Source organism: Vanacampus margaritifer, chromosome 13 (assembly GCF_051991255.1).
Source record: "Vanacampus margaritifer isolate UIUO_Vmar chromosome 13, RoL_Vmar_1.0, whole genome shotgun sequence".
Lineage (NCBI taxonomy): Eukaryota > Metazoa > Chordata > Actinopteri > Syngnathiformes > Syngnathidae > Vanacampus > Vanacampus margaritifer.
The window spans coordinates 18,001,623-18,024,064 of NC_135444.1; the positions used below are offsets into that span (position 1 = coordinate 18,001,623).

The 22,442-nt window shown below is 39.3% G+C and overlaps 1 protein-coding gene across 1 annotated transcript; it reads left to right on the forward strand.

The window, feature by feature from the left end:
* The first annotated feature begins 6,313 nt into the window (after positions 1–6,313).
* LOC144063158 (histamine H3 receptor) lies at positions 6,314–16,098 on the forward strand. The gene is made up of 4 exons (XM_077585169.1): positions 6,314–6,571; positions 6,954–7,120; positions 12,876–13,247; positions 13,344–16,098. The coding sequence occupies exons 1-4, from the start codon at positions 6,340–6,342 to the stop codon at positions 13,827–13,829; spliced, it is 1,257 nt and encodes a 418-aa protein (XP_077441295.1). The 5' UTR covers positions 6,314–6,339; the 3' UTR covers positions 13,830–16,098.
* The last annotated feature ends 6,344 nt before the right edge of the window (positions 16,099–22,442 follow it).

Here is a 22,442-nt window from a genome sequence, read left to right on the forward strand (position 1 = left end):
AAAGTATTAGGCCACCGCTGTGACTGTGGGACGTCAAACTAGTTTTTATCACAGGTCACAATCGTATATGACGTAAAAATTATTGGTATTTGTATCTGGAATTTGCGCCATTGATGCTAGGACCACCCCTGCGTAAAATAGACTACAGACGCTCCCCTACTTACGAACATTCGAGTTACGAACAACGGTACATACGAACATTTCTGCACGTGCAGTATGTCGAAAAATGTTCGGAAAGAGATGCTGTAAGTTAGATTTTGTATTGCGCGTAGTGCTTCTTTCCGCCGCTAATACCGACGCTTGCCGCTGTGAGAGCTCATTGGAGGCTGAGCAACGTGGCGAGGAGGAGGAGGAAGAAACGCCGGTCCCCATGAAGCAGGAAATAACTTTTGAAGCCGATTCCAGCGACGACGAAGAATCTCTCATGATATAAAATCCTCCTCTTCCTCCTCCTCCATCATCTCCTTAAGCATCGAGTACATCTTCCAAAAGTAAGTTAAACTTCATTTTATTTATCTTATTATGTACATGTACATACTTTGTGTGTGTGTCTCTCGCTCTCTCTCTCTAACATACGTAGTACAGTACAGTACTGTACGTATTCTCTCCATTTTATTAAAAGTTTTTTTCAGTACAAACCAATGCAGGTTACTTGTACAAGCCTTAAACATACTTATATAAACCTTCAATATACTTATATAGGCTTTAAACATAAATTATAATACAAAATATAGCACTGAAGCAACTTACGAACAAATTCACCTTACGAACGATCGTCCGGAACGTAACTCGTTCGTAAGGTGGGGAGCGTCTGTATGTAGCTTTGCTGCTAGCAAGTATTGAGTGTGCACAGTGGGACACTGAAGCGGCTACATTGCTAGCATGACTTCTTCATAATGGATTATTGCTAAAAATGAAATGTTATCGGTTTGTTGTTGTATTTTTTTGGAATGTATGCGTTGGGATACTTTGTAAAATCGGTAGTATGTACACTAAGCAGATGGGCAGACACTAAATTGACAAGCTTTAGTATCTTTTAAAGGGATACTTGCCTCATTTAGGCATTTTCACCAATAACAAGACTTGTCTATAATTAATGAGATAACTTCATTATTTTATAAGAAGTCCAGTGATGCTGGTTTCAAGCCGTTTATTAAACCCCAGTTGAGAATAACAGTAAAACGAGACACATAAAACTAAGAAAATGAAACATAGTAAGCACTCAAATGCAAAACACATTTCGTTCAGCTTATCTCCAGGACGCAGTTAGCTCGAGGCTAATGCACAGTGGAAAACGTCATCAACCCGCTAATGCTAATTAGCACGCTATTCGCGGCACTTTCACCGCTTAAAGAACGGCTATTCCCACAAAAACACCGCAGGAATATACACAGATATACAATATACACTCGCATCGGCGTAACTTAATCACAAATTGCTTCTTCTGCTCTATGTAACTACAAGAGTGTATCTACTGCCCCTCAGTGGTCAAAACGTGTGCAACATAAACAGTGCTTGAAACTAACAGGGGCAATACATTTCATGTCCAATGAATACCTTTAAAAACACATTTTGTCACTTGCTGTCGACTGAAGATGACATCACACATTCTCAGGAAACTGCTAACGGCCAATTATGTCACATGACCAAACCCAGAACACAGGTGAGCCATGATTGATCCTTGTTTCCTGAGTACCATCATGTCATTTTCAGTCAATAGCAAATAGCGAAATGGGTTTTTAAAGGTATTATAAAGGAAGTTAATTTTATTGCTGAAAAGTATCCCTTTCAAATCAACTACGCTAGGTGGGCCGAGACTTTTGCAACGGTCCCGTACGTCTCTTCCGTAGTCAAGAGGATCATCTTGAGCGACTGTCGACATTGGCGATGATGAGCCATCAAACGCATCTCAGCAGAACTTTGCCTCTAGTTTGACTTTTATTTCACGGACGGCTGCGATAATCCCAGAATGTGATCCCCCACCTGAGCTTGGCTTCTTATCCTCGGGAGGGAAGCACCTTGAGCTGAGTACAGCCAACACCGGGGGGGGGGTGCGGTTGATGGGAATTACCTGCCTTTGTAATCGGCTCTTGCAGGGCGAGAGCTGATGTTTTCAAATTCTGCTTCAACTACAGTGGAAATTCCAAGGTTGAACATAACATCATTTAAAAAAAAATAATTTAACCTTGGGTTTTAGGGATTTATTGTTCCCGGGTCAAAGTCTCACAGTTGTTGTAATAATAATAGCTTGGATTGAATGATTCGAGCGAACATCTCAAACAGACCATCGTGAAAAAAATTACTGTTGGCAACTAATTCATGAGGTGCAATGGAAAATTTTGGACTGCACATAAAATATACTGTCACGTATTAATTGTTGTATTGAACCACAAAAACATGGTGAGATTGTCGAGGAAGAGGCAGATTGGCGCAAAAACAGGAAATTGGCAAGAATTAGAAAGTAGCAGTAGCAACTCCTCAGTAAAATCCAAATTTTGATTCGCTTCATTATTGGTGGCTGCCACTCAAAACTGCTTGCTAAACCCCGCCCACTGCTTGACTGTTAAGTCGTTTTTGAACGATTTACATAACAATTTTCAAGGGACTGAGCTGGCCGTTTTATATTAAGATTTAGACACAAAATTAAAATCTCGGATGATTTTCGACATGTAAATTAAAAATCCAAAATCTATTTTGAATTAGAGTGCATATGTATGAAATATATTGGAAATGATTGTAGAATAATTACATTTAATAACAATAACATTTTTATATTTTTTATATTTTTTTAATCAGAATCATCAAATGCGCTTTGTGTTTAATATACCATGTATGAGGTGATATGACTAAAAAATATTATTTTTATATATATATATATATATAAGTATAACAAAAAAAGTCTCAGAATACATTAGATATTTTTTTACATTTCTTTTCTAAATACACGACTTGTTTTGGTGGCGTATTTTAGCCAGAAAGTTCTCAATTTGTACGACCTCGGAGGCGTTCTCAACTTTGGAGGTTTTATTATATTTGCTTTCCAAAATATTCGAGTGCATGCGTAGTTGAGTGCAATGAATGACGCACTCGCTTTCGTTGTAGACATGAGAGAGCACGGTGTACCTTTCATATAAAATAAGAAGTATCTCTTAACGGTGTCATCCTGTTAGTTGCACCAATTTTAGTCCGACAAAAGAAATTTTAGAAAGTCTTCCCGGGGTGCTGTGGCTCACCTGTCAATCATAAACCATCATCATCTGTTACTCACACGGAGGCGTTCGGTTAACAGAAGATTATACATTCACATCAAACCAAGTTAAATGTCCATTATATTCATATTCCATTTAAACAAGCTCTCTATTTTCAACATTGCTCAATGAAAATCATGTAGCTGATTTTGAGGTTTTTTTGGGCCCTGAGTGTTAAAAACAAGTTGGTGTTTGGAAGTTCAAACATATGTTTTAAAATTTACAATGGGTATAAGAAAATGAAAACAAAAAAAAGTGGACGGTGGGCCGTAAATGGCCCCCGAACCATAGTTTGGACACCACTGTTCAAACTTGTGTCTGAATTTGACCGAAATGAGTCGTGGTCCATATTTTTTGACCGTGGACCAAAAATGTTCACCTGTGTGCGGAAGCCGAAGACTCTCGAATCATTTGACTCCTCGGACCGTAACGTGAACAGAATGTAGCCAATCAAAGATGAAGGTGGAAGGAAAAATATATATCTTACCGAGAATATATTTTGTTTTTGCTTTACATGGATTTAAATAAATGAAATCACTCTAGATTTGATCATTTTATATTATCTTGCAAAAACATGATTTTTTTTATTTTCTCTCTCGCATTGGAAAAAGAACCCAATTTGGAGATACATGCTTTTCAATGACAACAAATACAAATTTAGAATTTTTTTAATTAAATATAAAAAAAACAAAAAAACATTTAATATTGCAATTTAATAAGCAATTGTAAAGAATAAAAAACACCAGCAATCAAGCACAGTACAATATCAATAATTGTTCTTTTCAACCAAAACTTGCCAAAGCGGCAGCAACAACAAAAGGTTATTCAGTGTTAAATATGCATTTAAACAAATCATAATAATGATGACCACGGGCTAAACAAGCCATCGCAAGCTTAGCCGGTGTAGCCTTCATTTATTAAATTTCAAAGTGGATTTGCATATTTTACTCAGTGGCTGGCGTCATTGACAATTTATTAAAATTTGAGCACTCGGGGGCTCATTCGGATTTGGATGCTCCAGTTTGAAAATAAATAAATAAAAACCAAGACACTGCATCTTTGCGACAAAACAAAGCAGTCATTTCTCAGCGTTGACGTTCTCATATTGACATGTGTACGCGTCGTCGTCAGTGCACCTGTGAAAGGTCATAAAGAGGGGACCCTAATCTTCATTTCTCATGAGGTGGACCCCAAATGGAGCCGAGGCTTACACAAGTTGACATGGAGCGGGCCTCTTCAAGGTTTGTGATTGCACACTGCAGGCATGAGGATGAGGAGGGTGAGGACAAAGAGGCGCTGCCGGATGCTCGCTTTCTTTCACAATAAAAGAGCACGCGCGGCGGGTGGCTAATTTGAGGGGGGAGGGGGGCGGCGTGAAGCCATGGGGTCTGTTTTGGAGTCGTTTTTGTTTGAAAGGAGTGAACAAGTGATTTAACAAAATTGGGTTGAGGGTTCCAATCCAGCCTATGGCTTTCCTTTGTGAAGTTGGCGTTTTCTCCCCGCCCTTCACGCTAAAAAGTCAGGTCAAAAGTAACCCAATTATGGATCAAAAATGAACAGATCCACTTTATGGGTCAATTTGTCCCAACTTTCTGGGTTGTTTTATACAAAATGACCCAATTTTTTGACCCAATTAAAAGATATAACCAATATTTATGAGTTGTTATACACTAAAAGACCCATTTCTTGACTCAAAGTTGGGTCAAATACAGCCAAGTAGAGGATCTGACCTTTTTTCTTCTTTTTTTTTTTTTACCAATAGTTGGGTTATTTTTGACCCAATTGTTTTTAGAGTTTTGTATGCATTTTTATTTTTTTGTTTTTGCAGCTATCTGGCTATAAGTCAGAGTACCATGGACAAAAGAAACTTGGCTAGCCAATACCTTATTGTATTTTTTGCTCTTCTTCATTCATACAAACTTAAACTTGCACCTGAGTTGTGTTCACCCTAAAAACAGTTATGTTAAAAAAAAAAAAAACAATTTGGATAATAAAAAAAAAAGAGAAAAAAAAGGCCGATCCACTTCTTGAGTAAATTTGACCCATTTTTGGGTTATTGTTATAAAACGATCCAATTAACCCCTCCAAAATTGGAAACCGTTTTATAACAAAAAAATAATAATAATAGATTTTTTGGGTGTTGTTTTTATACAAATTTGACCCATTTTTTGGGTTGTTTTTAGAAAACAACCCAAAAAATAGCATAGCATAGCTTGGGTCATTTTATAAAAACAGCCCAAAATGGGTCAAATTGACCCAACTTTGTACAAAATAACCCCCCAAAAAATATTTTTTTTTGTCAAATTGACCCAATAGTGGAATGGTCCAGTTTTGACATGAATTTGGTTATATTTGACCCACTTTCTATTGGCATGCACCAAAGATGAATGTTTTCTTTTCTTTTCTATTCTATTCTGGTTTTAATTATTTTAATCATTGAATATTTTAGATGATTTTATTATGACTCTGAATGATATTTTGTTTCTCTTAAATTTATGTAAGGCTCTTTAAATTGTCTTGTACATAGAATGTACTATACAAATAAACTTGCCTTGCCTTGCTGATGAAGCTGAATCCATTGTTTGTGCATCCGAATGAAAAAAATCGTTAACATTTTTTCATTATCCAAATATTTCTGTCTACATTTTCTCCTGCTGCTTTGATGGTGTGCTTGCGTGACCTTGCGCTGGTCGCTTTTATTGTGGAGCTCTAAGCGGAAGTAGAGCGCGGTTGTAACACGGCTGCAGAGTGACAAAGAAAAAAAAAAAAAGCCCGTGCGCTCACACCTCTCATGCGCACAAGGAATAAAGGCGCGCTCCACGCACGAGGAGAATCTTCCCGCGCTCCCGCGTCCACGAGGTGCCTGCAGGACGCACGCCTCTTTTTCCCCACCCTTTCTTCTGACAAAAACTTCTCCAAAGTCCTCAAACAAACAATGGCCCGTTCCTCCACCCGCGCGTCTCCGCTGCAGTTTTTCGGGCATCTCATTCAAGCGCGCGGTTGAACTTGGCAAGTGCGACGAAGGTGAGGCGGGGGTGGGGGTGGGAGGGGCGGTCGGGGGGGTGAGGATGCTGCGGGAGCCCCGCTAACCATGGGCGTGTTGGAGTCCAACTCCAGCGGTAACTTGACCCCGGCGGTGTCCGGCGGCGCGCTGCCGCTGCCGGGCTACCTGGCGCTGCTTCTGTCGGTGCTGATGGTGACGCTGGTGGCGACGGTGGTGGCGGGAAACGCGCTGGTCATCCTGGCGTTCGTCGTGGACAAAACCCTGAGAACTCAGAGCAACTACTTCTTCCTCAACCTGGCCATATCTGATTTCCTCGTGGGTGAGTTGCCTCTTTGTGTCTAGCCTTCTTTTTTGGATATTAATCCCCCGCTCCGTCCTTCTCTGCCTTCTCAAGTCTTTTGTTCCTCCCTGCAATTATCTCCCAATCACTCAGTATGGAGTGGATCATTTCTCTACAAACCAGCTAAAAATAGATCCCATTTTATGATTTTTTGGGAGGGGATTTCTTCCCCACACCGTCTTTGTGCTGCAGTTACCCATACCCCCCCCCCCCCCTCTCCCCCTCCCCAATCAAACCACTGCAGGGAATCTGATTGCATTCCCAAAACGTCGCTCGTCTCCCCCTCCTCCCCCCTCGCGTGAGCAAAGTGACACGGCGGCCCTCCCCCGTCATCATGATGTGCATGACGGTGTGCCCCCAGGTGCCTTCTGCATCCCGGTCTACATCCCGTACAACCTGACGGGCAGGTGGATGCTGGGCAAGGGTCTGTGCAAGGTGTGGCTGGTCATGGACTACCTGCTCTGCACCGCCTCCGTCTTCAATATCGTGCTCATCAGCTACGACCGCTTCCTGTCTGTTACCAGAGCTGTGAGTACCACCCAAAAAAATATATATATATAAATATATATATATATATATTAGGGCTTTTGATGATAAGCTCAGTTTTGCAATTTTGGAGGTGGGGTGCACTGCGTGACACCGAAAGATGTTTGACCATCTCTGAAGAAGTCAGCAAAGGCTGACCTTCCAAAAAAAAAAAAAAAAAGAACAAGGGTGTGAATGGTCTTTTGTCTATATGTGTCATGTGATTGGTCGGCAACCAATCCAGGGTGTACGCTTCTTTTATTTCCAGTCACTAGAGGTTCGAGTATCACTGCGCCTGCATGGGGGGGAAAAAGTGCTTTTGATGGTGAGGCTCAGTTTTGGAGGTGGAGGTGGACTGCGTCACACTGAGAGCTGTTTTTTATGGTTTCAATGTTTACAATTAAGAATGACAGGAATGAATGGAACAGCACATTGGGCTAGTGGAGAGCATTTCTGCCTCGTAGTTCTGGGTTCAGACCTCGGCTTTGTCCTAGCCAGTAAAATTCTCTGCAGGTACTCCGACTTTCTACCACATACACAAAAACGAGCATTTAAATGAGTCAATAAGTGTGACTGAGTGGCTGTTTCTCCAAGTTTTTTTTTTGAAGATCTGCTGGATCGGCTCCAGCTCATTTGTGAGTCTGATGAGGACAACAAGCGCAGAAGAAAATGGATGGCTTGATGTTCATTGCTTGTTTGTTGATATCACGCGTCATCGTCGTGGTACCTACGGGTACCAGTTAGCCCCAAGGACCGCATGAGTAGCTCACGGGCCTGTTCCAAAAAAATAGCTCATCATTGATCGAGTATTGTGATTTTCTAGGAATGTTGTAAAGGGATTGTTTAAAAAAGGAAAACAAAGGAAAGATTTCTAGTAATCTAATAACTACAGCTTTCGATTATTGTCGATTATTCAATCGATTACTTGGGTAAACACTTCACCCCCGGTTTCTAGGCAGAAATTATTGTCAAACAGTGTTTTGTGATCGACTTAGACGAGTTGGCTGATTTTCCCAATTTGAGTCAATTTGACCTGTCATACCAAATGCCTGACTCGAAAAAACTAAATTGAAATATGAACTTCATTATTCACCCTTTTATGACTAATTATAGTTGTTTATTGAGTCGCTAAACTTACTACTTAAAAAAAATTGAATGGGCCAATTTGACCTGCTACATAACAGTCAACAAAATCTGCGTAATTAGTCGCGATTAGTCACATTTTTTTACTTTTTGTATGACACTTGTAACAGGTATTTCCCTAAGTACAATTTTGGAATAAATCTAAAATCATTTAATAGAAAGAATATAAACTTTTCTAATTGGCTAATCGGCTATTAGAGCATTCTTTGAATATAGCACATAGCAGCGACGATATGCTATTTATTGTGTAAAGGTTAACTGATTATTATGTTATTCAAACAATATACTTTATGTATTTTAAATAAATACTCTCATTATTATTAATTTAGAGTAATTATACTTTATTAATACTAAATACAGTACATCATCTTTAGGATTACACATTTCAAATAAATAGGCGTTATTAGACTAAATAATATGTATTATATAAGGTTTATTTGGTAGGTTTGTGTTAAAATTGTCTTTAAAAAAAATGTAAATGGGAATTTGTCATGTAAAAAAAATTGCATAAAACTTAAGTTAGGCTTGAAACATTTCTGTGAGTGTTCATCTCCTGCAAACAATCAACAACAAACAAACAAAACAACAATCAAAACTGACTCCAACAAGCATTAAGCACATAAAACTGAAAGTCAAACTCTCTATAGCCAGTGTTTTTCCATCTTTGTGCCAGTGACTCATTAAAAGTTTGACTGCATGCGTGAGCAAAGGTTATAGGTCGTCACAGGAAAAAAAATTAAACTGTGTTAACTGAGTTTGTTTTTTCCCACAGTTTTTTTAATGCAGTTGGACGCTTGAACTGTCTGCGAGGTGTTGTAAAGCTCCGCCTCTTTTGTACTTTGTGAAGTGTGAAATGCTTCTTGTCTGGTCGGGAGGTCGGTGTGAGTTATCAATATCAATAATAAACTTTATTGATTGGTTTTTGGTGAGATGTTTAGGGGGGGCCTGGAAATTCTAATGGTTAGTCCATGAGTGAGGACTTTGGACAACATTACAGTGTGACAATTAGCGCCCGACCGATGTGGATTTTCTGAGGCCGATGTCAATCCCGATATTTGGCAAAATAAAATTTAGGTAACCGAATAACCGTCCGATTTTTTGCTGTTGTTCCTTTTGCTTACTACAATAAAGATATGAATTACAAACATGAAAGTTCACTGTTTTTAATAAAAGTTCGTCATTTAGTATTTATTTAAAACAGAGAAAAAAAATCAGCCCCAGAATTTTTTGGGCCGTTTTTTGGGGGGGGGGATTGTCATCATTGTCTTATGTTGTAAAGTGTAAAAAAAAAAAAAATGCAAATAATCAGGCGATTTTTACTGATTTTAAAATTCGAGATTAGTCATGTCGACAGTCGTCTGCCAACGATCTCCCGCACTCGAATGCATTGCAGAAACATGCACACTCAGCCATGTGTATGAATGAACACAGTTCAATAGAGGGCTCCTTCCATTGATCTTCCTCCCGGAGGTCAGCACGACGGGGAAGCATCACTTCCTAGAGCTCGGCCGGAGCATGTTGAAGAATAAAAAAAATTGAAGAAAAAAAAAATTGAAGAAAAAAAAAAATCCAAGCCTCAGGTTGGGAATTACATGAAAGGTGCCCAACTTTAGAGAAATTCAATAATAAATGTCCTGAGGAGAGCTTCAAAGAGAATTTTTCAAACAAATTACTGGCCATTTCATGTTCATTTTAGCACTGCTCCCTCCTATTGGCCAACATTAGGCATTCATTATGCATTTGAACACCCACCAAGCCCTCCTGAACGTCAAGCGTACGTGCGCTAGAAAGGCACAAGACCGTCTGTTATGTAACCTTGAGTTCATTTGGAAAAAAGGTTGACAGCCGGAGAATACCAAGCAGCATTTACTGACTTGATTTATGGATGCATATTTGGAATATTTTTGGGTGGATTTTAATATTCTGTTCACGGGCAAGCTGCTCCCTTTGACAGCAAGTTGACCTACATTTTCGTTATTTTTAGTCGCTTTTTGAACATCTTTTTTTTTTTTAAAGTGGTGCTTGATTTGTGTGAACGAGAAATGCACATGTTGACTTGTCAGAGTGGCATCACTGTCAAACTGTTATATACTGCATATTTTTTCATGTCAAATTAATATTTAGATATGAATTACTTTTATTTTACTTTATTATGATTTTGGAAGCCATTTACAGAACAGCTATTCCTTTGAAATCAGATTTCAATAAATAAATTTAAAAAAATCAAGATTCATTTTCCACATGCATGAATCGATACCACTGTTTTCAGACCGATGCCAACTTTTAAATAGTCACAGATACCGATACCAAGCTCCAATACCATTAGTACTTTTGTTACATAAAATTTTCCCAAAAAATAATGACTGATCATTTTAAAGAAAACATGTATATATGTCAATATACTGTAGGATTTTTCTTAAAATTGCACTATTTTTATTATTTTTTTGTTTTGTTGCAATTTTCGCTTGAAATAAGTCCACATATCGACCTGATACTGACAACTGGTACCTGTACTCGCCCATCCCTACATACTGGACAGATTGCTCTGTTATCACCTGCTTTTATGAAGGCAACCGTTTGATTTGAGAGTATTATTTACAGACACTGATTATTTCCATTAACATGATTCAGGAATAGATGTGAGAGAAAATTATTTGGAAATTTGAACAAACCAGAAGTCAAAACCAGATTTTCCGTTTTAGATCGCCTGCAACTTTAGAGGTTGTTGTTGTGATAGCTTCGTCGGTCAATCAATTAAACGTTTATAGCTTTCTTTATATAACACCTTTCATACTTAAAAAGCTGCAAACATTGCTCCACAAAACCAATGATAAAAGACACAAACACATAAAAAACACCCACACACCCGCAATGTGTGCACCCCTGGGACACGCACCACCCGTGAGTAAAAGTAGTTACCGTTTAAAAATACCGTTAAATATATTTTATGGCTGCTTAGACGTGGTTGAGCAGAGAGTGGAAAAAAAGAAACGCCATGATGGAGAGCCGTCAGCAGACCGACGGAAGGCAAAAGACTGAAACGTACTTACAGGAGACCCTGGAGCCGGGATTCAAACCCAGAATCCCTGACTGCGAGGCATAATTGCTAACCGCTTTACACCGTGTTGCCTGTTTTTAAAATTTATTTATTTATTTATTTTACATTGGCGACATTGACAAGGCTCTGAACGCCGTCATTTTGGCTGAGTGGAGATGAAGTGAAGGTGGAACCATGCCAAAATGGCGATGACCATGATGATGATAGTGGCGATGATGATGATGATGATAGGGACGATGATGATCATGAACGTACTATGTGTGCAGATGTTTCTTAGACTCTCTCCCGTCACCCACGTCCCATCCTAATAGATACTAGAGACCCCAGTTAATGGTTATTGAATTGTACTTGCAAGTTCCTGCGTTGTGAAAGCACCTTGAACGCACCGGGTTGCTTGTGTAGTTAGCATGTGACGTGTATGTGATTATGCCCTCCTTGAGCATATTTTAAGCGGTTTTATGACTCTCCAGTGGGAATATAGTGTAAATAAAACACAACAAAAATAATTACATAGAGTTTATTTAGATACAACATGTGTAATACTTAGTTTTAGAAACACAGCTAGTGCTAATGCTAGCAGTCCATGTCTTGCGAATCGAAAAGCGACATTCTTTCAAATAACAAATATTCACACACAAACACTATAGAAAAAACATACACACGGGTAAAATAGAGATACTCAAAGGTATATATACTTCTTAAACTGTGAAAAAGCTCAATTGCAACTTTCTTTTTCTACTTCTATCTTCATGTAGGCCTAAGTGTACTATAGCACACTGCCCCTTAGAGGCCAAGGTGCACACAACACTTTTAATTAATTTTATTTTAGTTTTATTTTCTGATTGTTAGTTATATTTAAAGTTGAGTTTGGATACTTGAGTAACTACAATGTTTTAAAATCTGAATAATCATGTATATTGTTTATGGCAATTTCAGTACAAAAACAATTTTATTTTTTTGTCATAGTCACCCGGCCCTACTCCTTTCCCCATTGTCTGCGTTTACACAAAGCAGAATAAAAGCATCACGAGTGGCTTTTTATTTACGCCATCAATCTGTCAGCGAGGCAGCACTCGGGGCTCATTTAAACGCGCCGCTCAGAGTATGTTTGTTTGCTGGGTGATTGAAATGTAATTCATCGCTCGTGGTGGAAAGTACTTTTTTTTTTTTTTTTTAGGTTCAGTGGTTCCTTGGCTTGGTCGAATTTTTTTTTATTTATTTTTCTGCTTTGTGACGAGAACCTAAACTTGACTTATGATTGACTAAACAGCCAAACACAAAAGTACAAAATGAAAACACTTGCAAGGAATGTGGAACAGACGCGGGAAAATGGAAAATGTGATGTCACACACTAGGCCACGCCCCATTTAGAGGCGCATTTCTTAAAAATAACCACATATTTTTGACTTAGGAAAGTCTGCTTAGCTTAATGCTAATAAACTACACAAAACGCCCGACAGGCTATAGAATCATGTCATGTCATAGTGTTATAACAGGGGGAAAAAAGAGTTGGGTTTGTGTCGCTGAAAGTAAGCTCGTGCCTGTTTTCCATCTCAGGTGAAATACAGAGCGCAGCGCAACATGACCCGCCAGGCTGTTCTCAAGATGGTGGCGGTGTGGGCGCTGGCCTTCCTCCTCTACGGTCCCGCCATCATCTTCTGGGAGGCGGCGGTGGGCCACAGCGTGGTGCCGGCGCACGAGTGCTACGCCGAGTTCTACTTCACCTGGTACTTCCTGCTGTGCGCCTCCACCTTCGAGTTCTTCACCCCCTTCGTGTCGGTGGCCTTCTTCAACCTCAGCATCTACCTAAACATCCACCGGCGCAACAAGAACTTAAGCGCCGGCCTCGACGAGCCGCCGCCACCCCGGCCGGTGAAGAAGCAGCGGGACGGCGCGGCGTGGTCCGTGTTCTTCGTCAAGACGCGCAAGGTTACTCGCTATCCTTCGTGTTCCTCATTTTTGATTTTGATGTTTGAATGTGCTCAAAAACACCTCATCATCATTATTATTATTATTATTATGAAGGTGTCGTGCAGCGAGCCAACCGCCATCTCAGCCGTCATCGAGGACGACGACGGGCTCTTGCCGTCCTCCTGCGTCAACCTCGACGCCAATCAAATCCTGGCGCACCGGGAGAAGTGCTCGCCGGGCGGGAGGATCTCCCGGCCGTTCCACCCTTCGCCGGCGGTGTCGGCGCCGGGTCGCAGGGCGCCGGGATCCCGCCTTTCCCGAGATATCAAGGTGGCCAAGTCGCTGGCTGTCATCGTGTGCATTTTCGGCATCTGCTGGGCGCCTTACACGCTGCTGATGATCATCCGCGCCGCCTGCAGCGGCACGTGCGTGGCCACCTACTGGTATGACATCACGTTCTGGCTCCTGTGGCTCAACTCGGCCATCAACCCGTTCCTGTACCCGCTGTGCCACAGCAGCTTCCGAAGGGCTTTCTCCAAGATCCTGTGTCCCAAGAGACAATCGGTTCAGCCTCAGGTGGTGGAGGCGCAGTCTTGTTAGAGCAAAACACTTGAACCAATGCAAAAACTGCCAAACTGTGTAAAAAAAACAAAAAACAAAAAAAACTCCACTTCCTTGTTCTTCCATCCCAAAAGTCCAAAATGAGAAAAGAAAAAGAAAAAAAAGAGTCTGTGAGGATGCTCAAAGCACGTAAAGATAGAATCACAAGAGTGAAGACCTTCGCCAAGGTCGGACAATCTGGGAAAAAAAAGTGTTGCCCCCAAAAGAAAACTCACTTGTTTGTTTAACTGTACAGACTACAGTGGAACCTCTAAAACTGAACACAATTTCTTGGATCGTACTATAGTCGTACGGAATTTTTTAAAATATTTGTACAAATTTTATTCATTTTTTTCCCCCCATAGAAAAGATGGGAAATACTTTGCTAGTAATCTGTTCTAGGGTCAAGTGGTTGCCATCAATTCCAATATATTTTGGGCAGAGAAAAGCATTGATGTCATTAAATAGGGTTTTATTAGAATTGTTTGTATTTATTGTATTTATTGTATTTATTACCAAATCTTATACCAATTCAGTAGCGTACAATACCTAGTTCAATACTTCCAGATATTTAACCAAAGAAAAATCAATACGAAATATTTCCCCAAATTTTTTTTTTGCAATTAAAAATTTAGAACACATTTTAATCACCTTGCAAAAAGAGCTAACCCTAGTTTAACCCTACTTTGAAATCCTTTTGAATTCCTTTACCATCACTGTACAAAAAAAAAGCCAAAGAAAAACCTAAGCAGATTTGCAATCTTAATCCTTTAGAGGCCTGTTGCTCTGAACTATCGTGGGATTTGCTGACTTGATGTAAAGGCAAAAGATTTGGAATTGGAGGTTCCACTGTCCATTTGGAGCAAATTAACACCTCATGGAAGAAAAGCACCTCCAGAAAATGCTTGAATTTACTTCCCGAGTTGTTTACATAAACCTTAAAGGGGACAAATGATGCCTATTCTCCGAAATGTGTCTAATGAGGGAGCCAAATTGTGATGTGACAGTGGGGCTAATTTACATGAAGCACTGAGCTCCCTGACTATCACTTAGCAGCTAGGCTGGGTGAAGATCCGCCATTTTCAAGCCACGGTTGACTATGCGGAAGTACTATCATGTCAAAACCAAAAGCTAAGCAGAGCTGCAGCAATCCATGCTTTACTGATTTCATTTTTTACTTACTATTTTTAGACTCAGTGCCACCTAAACTGTGGAGGGGGGCGGGATCAGCAGTGGCTCATTTGCATGAGATGGGACCGCTCCCTTAAAACTGGCAGCAAGGCAAAAAAAGAAAAAAAACATTTTTTTTTTTTTCATCTTTTGGGTATTTTGACGAAAACACGAAAACGTTTTAAATTGTGAAAAAAATGCATTATATGTCTCCTTTAAGCAAAATGTCCAAATATGGTGGGTAAAAAAAATTGCACTTTGATCCTTTACCTTTATTCTTCCTTCATAAAGTTCAAGAAAAATCAACACAATATAACCACCTTGGCGGAGGTAGCAGCTTGGGACTCTTATGGCACCTTAAAAAAAGAAAAAAAAGAAGTACCACTAAAAAAAGAAGATACAATCGCTCCAAAATGAAAAGCACAGATTCGCTGTGAGATGTACATGTCCACGTGGAAATGCATGCGAACGTTCACAGACAATCTCTCTGCAGTGACGCGCTTTAAGCCTTCCAGCCACTGTGTGTATGTGTGTATCTTTTTTGTGCGCTGATGATGACAATAATTCATCCCGAGGTGTTTTATGATACCTTTTAATATCGGCCCCTACGACAAAATGTCCTTTCACAAGCAGCGGGGGCCATTAGGAGAACGGCAGGTCTTTACGTTTTGAAAAGATAGCAAATCCGAGCCTGTCATCTCGCAGCAATATGGTGAAAAATGGGGAGCCTTTAACATTGAGAACACCTGAAAGGAAATAAATAGCTCAATACTGAATGTCATTTTGTTTTTATATCATCTGATGTGAAAAGTTGGCTTAATAGGTGAAACCTGCCAACTCTAAAAATCTGCACTTGTCGTCCTGCAGTTGACGCTCCTAAATGTACAGCACAATAAGTGGTTTTGTACAAAAATATCTATGCCAACTCTGTGTTAAATAGTTGTGTGTTCTTTCGATGCAGTATTTACTACGATTCAAAGACTGATTTGTACCCTCCCAAAAAAAAAATAGCACTTGACAACTTTGTAACTTGGCGATGAATGTGTGTCGGTGTGAGTAGCCAAAGAAAAAAAAATTAAATAAAGACTGACTATAAGAATGGAAGCTTTCAATGAGTACTTTTTCTTCGCTTCGTTATTTACATTAACTAGAGAGCTCGCATTAGTTAGCTTAGATTAGCATTGACCTATAAAGTCCAAATTTCCTTTTGAGTCCGCCCACAAAATAAATGTTTTGGGGAAAAAAAAACATTTCAAAGAGTATATTTGGTGTTAACAGACATGACAAATAACTATACGTAATTTATATTCCATTCAGAAGGCTAGCTAGCTTAGCTTAACATTAAGGTAAACTCCTAGTTTCTTATTGAATTGCTCCCCCCCCAAAATGTTTTTGTCAAAAAAAGGTTTAAAATTGTACACAAAAACATTTGAAAGAATAACATTTGGGTTCCCTTGATAATTTATGTCCATAAAAGCGTTTGCGAGAACCGTGACATTCAGCAGGCTTGCTAGCTTATCTATGTTAGCTTATTTTAGCATTAAGGTCAATTCAAAATAACATGAAACATTTGTTAGTAATGAAGAACAAAAGTACAAACAAGGCAAATTAGTTAGCAAAAACATTCATTTACAATAAATATTATTATTATTATTATTATTATTATTATCTAAACAGGTAAAGAGGAAAAAAGAATGTGTGTTTATTTTGGATGTGCAGTAAAGATATGTGTAGCCTACATGTTGAGAAAGGAAGCGCCTTTATCAAAAAATTTTTAAAGAATCAAAGACAGCAGCAAAATAAGTTGGTAACTGCAAAAAGGTTGAAAAAAGAAAAAACTGTGCCACAGCACTTCCTAAAACTTGACTTGCTGAGCTGTTGAAAATGTCTTTCTCGGCTTTAAGCGGTGTTGTTGTTCTGCCACTGACCCCATTTAGCAGTTGTCTTTTTTTTTTCCTCTCTGAATATGTGCAAACACCGAGAGGGTGCAAAACAAGCACTCAAAGGCGTAAATGCTCTCCCTCAACAAGTGAGACACTCCCGGGACGGGCCGCCTGTCAAAAGCCTTACTTTTGGACGCAAATGGACGAGTCAGACGAGGGGCCGACACACACACACATACAGGCAAACAAACGTGTCAAAGTCAATTTGGAAGCATTTCTTAAAAGGTCAGCAGAGGATACGATGAATAGACTGCGGCTAAGGTGACCTGTGCTGAGACACAGCTGGACTTGCAAATAGAAAACAAATTGCTCGCTGCCAGGAATCACATTGTTTCAGCGCGCCCTGGGAAAGACACCAGTTGATAGTCAGGGCCATTCGGAAAAGGAAATTACAGGCGGTTCGCATTCTACTCATCAACATCGCTTTGGGATAAAATGCTGTGTGAAGGCGGCAAAATTGGCCTGTTGAAACAATTTCCACCCCAACACAAAGCACACATCAGACCTCTTCTTGTTGACCTCTCCAGAAAAAAAGAAAAAAAAAGACCTCTTCTTGTTGAATTGTTTGCGGAACCCATGATGGCAAAAATGCACAAAAATGCATCAAAATACAAACATTATTGCGTAATGATTCACACTGTTTAAACTATAGTATTAGTGTTGCATTAGCCTGCATTGTTTGTTCCCTAAAAAGAAGACAAACTAATGATGTTGCACTTTCCGAAAAAGAAGACAAACTATTCATTTGTGCTTTATTAAAAGGAAAAACTATTGATGCTATACTTACCTTTAAATAAATAAAAAAAACTTGATGTTGCATTTTAGAAGAAAAACATGTGCTTTGTTAAAAAAAAAAATATATTGTTACACGTTCCTAAAATGAAGACAAACTAGTGATGTTGCACTTTCCAAAGAAGACAAACTATTCATTTGTGCTTTATTAAAAGGAAAAACTATTGATGCTATACTTACCTAAATAAATAAAAAAAACTTGATGTTGCATTTTAGAAGAAAAACACGTGCTTTGTTAAAAAAAAAACTATTGTTACACGTTCCTAAAATGAAGACAAACTAGTGATGTTGCACTTTCCAAAGAAGGCAAACTATTCATTTGTGCATTCTAAAAAATAAATACTACTGATGTTATACTTTCTTAAAATGAAGAAAAACTAGTGTTGTTGCACTTTCCTGAAAAGAAAACCAACTTGATTGATGCAGACTGTCTTAAAAAGAAGACACATTTTGATACTAAACTTTCCTAAAATCCAACTACAAGTGTAGCATTTTCCTAAAAAGAAGTCAAATCATTTATTTGCCCTTTCCAAAAAAGAAAACCAAGTATTCCTTTTGCACATTCCCAAAATCGCTCAAATTTCAGAGCTCAACTTTCCTGAATAGAAGACCAACTACGAGTGTAGCATATTCCTAAAAAGAAGACAAATTATTTATTTGCACTTTCCGGAAAAGAAAAGCAACTTGATTGATATGCAGTATCTTAAAAAGTAGAGGAAATTTGGTTGCTCGGCTTTCCTATAGAAAGAACACAAACTACAAATGTCGCATTCTCGTAAAAAACACGTCACGTTTGTGTCACGTTTTGTGTTTTGCGCATGATTTTGTTTGGTTGAGAATTGTTTGCAATGATTATTTTAGCATGTTAAATGTTGCTTAGAATTTAAGTTACTATGCGTTAAATAAAAAAAATGTATGATGCACAAAGGAATTTCTGGTTATCACTTCTTGTGGGACATTATTCTAGATTCTCTCGTTGCCTTGGGATTGATGACAAGCACAGACACGCAGTCGTGATCATGCTGAAATCACCTCTCTTAAAAGATCCACACGCTGGTGCGTCCTTGGGACAGTGATGAAATCATAATAATAATAATAAAAAAAGAAGAAGCATTATTCGGCGGGAAGGTCAAAGCAGCCATCGTGCACATCATTGCACTTTTCTCCATCTCCGAGCTTGCGTCCTTTAGAGCAATACTTTGTAATTTGACCTTAAAATAGCGGACTGGAAATCATTTGGCTGCCTCACTGGTTCGTAATAAGGACAATAGCTTCTCTGTGGTTGCCATGGCGACCCCGCATAAGCACCAGACACCTCTCATGTTGCGTTAGCGCCAGGTTTTTTGGGGGCCAGAATTGTTAGTGCACTGCAACATAACCATCTGTCTGTCTGTCTGTCTGTCTGTTTGTCTGTCCATCCGACATCAGATGTCAAGTAAAAAAAAAAAACTAGTAAACATTACTTTGATTTTGGGTATAGTTCTTACAGCAGACTCCCCATTCCACATTTTGCAAATTCCTTGCCTAGAATATTATTTTTACTCGCCGTTCCTCCCCCGCTGAGTTTGAAAGAAATAATTCAAACTTTCATCAACGGGCTCGGCTGGCAGTTCGGTGATGGGAAATAGTCTGGTGGCTTTGATGTCGCCTGCGAGGGAACGACATCTTTGTCCAACACGACCGTTATTGAGTGTGCGGTGCGAAATTGGGAAAAGACACAAACGCGGCTAAGGGTGGGGGAAAAAAACAACAGGGACAGATGTGAATGGGCAGATGTGCTTCTCATCCAAACCGATTTGTATGCCGCGCAAGACGGAAGCGGTTGCAACAAGGAGTGAAGCAATTTATGTGAGATACAAAGTGACAAGGACAGCAAATGATTCCCCTTGGAGCCTGTTAATTAGCAATGGTGGGGACTAACAAACTGCAAGTACTCATCCACTGCCGGCCGTTTTCCAAACTCACATTCCAAGTTGTTTAGAGGATTCCGATTAATCTTAAAACAGTAAACTCTCCTTTTGCCAGAAAAAAAAGTCTGTATCCAGCTTTTTCCATTCTTTACACACTAAAAAAAAAAAATGCTGTGTTGTTTTTCTAACCCACTTTTTGGGTACATTTTAAAAACAGTTGGGTCAAGAATAATCCAAAAGGGTCCAGGGACTCTTTTGTGCATTATTTATCTAACCCCAAAAGATGGGCCAATTGAATAACTCACAAAAAACACACACACAAATGTTGTTGTTTGTTATTAAACAACCCCCAACATTGGGCCGTTTTGTGGGTTATTTATTTGATGGCCCAAAAAGTTGGGTCAGTCCTTTATGTTTATGTCTGTCTTATTTTTGACCCAACTCTTTTTAGAGTGCAGTTGTGGATTGTGAGCAGATTGGGTTACTTTTACCCAATGTTGGGTTAATTACTTTGACTCAGCAGATTGGTTTGAAGATTGGATTTGGGCAGGCTGAAAAGTTGAAGCAGGTTGCCATTTTGGACAGTTTTCTTGTGCACACCCTAAAAACTGTTGGTAAAATAACCCAATTTTGGAGAGAAAAAAATTGGACCTACCCAGTGGGTCAATTTGACCCAACATTTTTGGGTTGTGCTGCACAAAAAATGTGCCAAACTTTCTGGGTTGTTTTGTACAAAAGAAAAGTTTGCTCAAATTGACCCAAGTTAGTGGGTCAGTCCCATGTTTGACCCAAATTGGGTTGTTTTTGACCCAGCAGTGTATTTAAGTAAATTTAATGTAACATTCTTAGATGTTTTTATCCCTTATTGGATCAAAATCTGCACCTAACGTGCTGGGTCAAATCCGCAACCCAATGCATTGGGTAGAAATAACCCAACATTGGTTCAGTTTATTTTGGACCCAGCGCTGGGTTATGTATTTCACACAATTCTGGTTATTTTAACCCAGCAGTTTTAACGTTGTTTCATTACTTACTAATTCAGTACACGGCAAAACTGTCCAAAATTGTGACCTGCTGGGTCAAAATAATTAACCCAACCTCCGATTAAAGTCACCCAATCTGGTCAAAATCCACAACTACCCAGAGAGTGGGCTAGGAAAGCATCCCAATATATATATATGTTTGTTTTTTTTTGTTTTTTTTACTGTGCTCCTCCATATAGTTGATGGATGTTTGAAATACAGCAAAATCCTGCTAGGATCTGTAAAACAGTATCCAGAAGAAGTTATCATTGCCATGTGAATCACCAAGATATAAATCCCACAGATGTTATTGCCACCATTAAACTTTAAATGACTCTACTGCACAATGACGAAAATTGAGTTTTTCCACTCTAGTTTTCAGTGGTTCAATTACAATAAATATTTTACACTTCTAGGCCACAAATAAAATAAAATAAAAGATTAAAGCTCATCCACCCTGATTTCAATAGGGTTGGCTCACGGAGGGGTCTTCCTCTCTTTGTTGCCATACAAGCTACAGTTTTAATGGTATCCACTGCGGGATGGTCTTGTCCTGAATTGTTTTTACTGTGGACGTTTTATATCACAGCAGGAAATAGTCAGTTAGAATCTGCACATATTTTACAGAGGCCATCTTGACACCACCTACCATCTCACTCCATGAAATTGCAGACCAAAACATCAGTCCGCCACCTCCTTGCTGACACTGCAGCCTTGTTAAGACATGGCGGCCTTCTAAAACGTCTTGGCTAGCAATAGCTAACTGTGGCTGAAGGACAAAAGCTGCAAATTTCACTCCTTATCATTCTACAGCGTTATTCTCCAGGCGCCGCCTCGGCGACATCATTACTTTGGGCAGAAAAATGAGTTTTTTCGCCGGCGCGGTCAACAACACCTGAGCTTTTCGTTGTTTTGCTCTCCACTGGAGTTACTTTGCAGTCAGAAGACAATTTACGGCGGATGAAGTTGAATGGGCAAAGCGCTCCGCCTAATGCAATTCCCCCAATTCTCTTGTCACGTTTTACCCGGTGATCCCATTCCCCAAATTCAGATTGAAGCCAGGAGGCGACATGAATAATAAGTGCCGACAATCAGAGGACCAACAAAGCCTCACAGTCGAATACTGCTTACATTATCCCCTGACTTCTTATTGAATTTTCTATCAATTTCCCCCCTCTAATACCACATTTACTGGAAATGTTGCTGGTACTGGTAATAAACCGACAGAAATGTTGCTTTTGTTCTGATGCTCATTATTTATTAAGTCAGAATTCCAATTGATCCATCTCAAAGCAAATGGAGTCACAATGGAGTAGCGGCGTTGTTGAGTCGCTAGCAGCGATTGTTTTGCTCTGTAAAAGAAATATGAGACATCAGCTATGGCCTATATCCAAAACAAAAGTTTAGAACATTAACCCTCCTGTCTCATGTGTATTTACATAGCGTAGCCAAGTTAGCACACAAGCTAGCAAAGGTAGCACTTTAGCCTTGCTTCAATGACGTTTATTAGACTGTTCAACAACAACAACAACTTTATTTTGTTTATATATACTATGTACATTTCATGTTAAAGTGGTTGATTGATTTCATATTTAAAGGAAAAGCTTTCAGTGGTAAGCTAGCAAGATTTGAATGTAGCCTAACCCACAGGTGGCTACAAAGTCATAAAAATAAAGAAAATGCACATTTTAAACTGCTGTAGTAACTTTAGCTTCATATTAATGATAAAATTGTTCCATTTATAGTTCCTATTGTAAGAAAAGAAAGTATGTACTG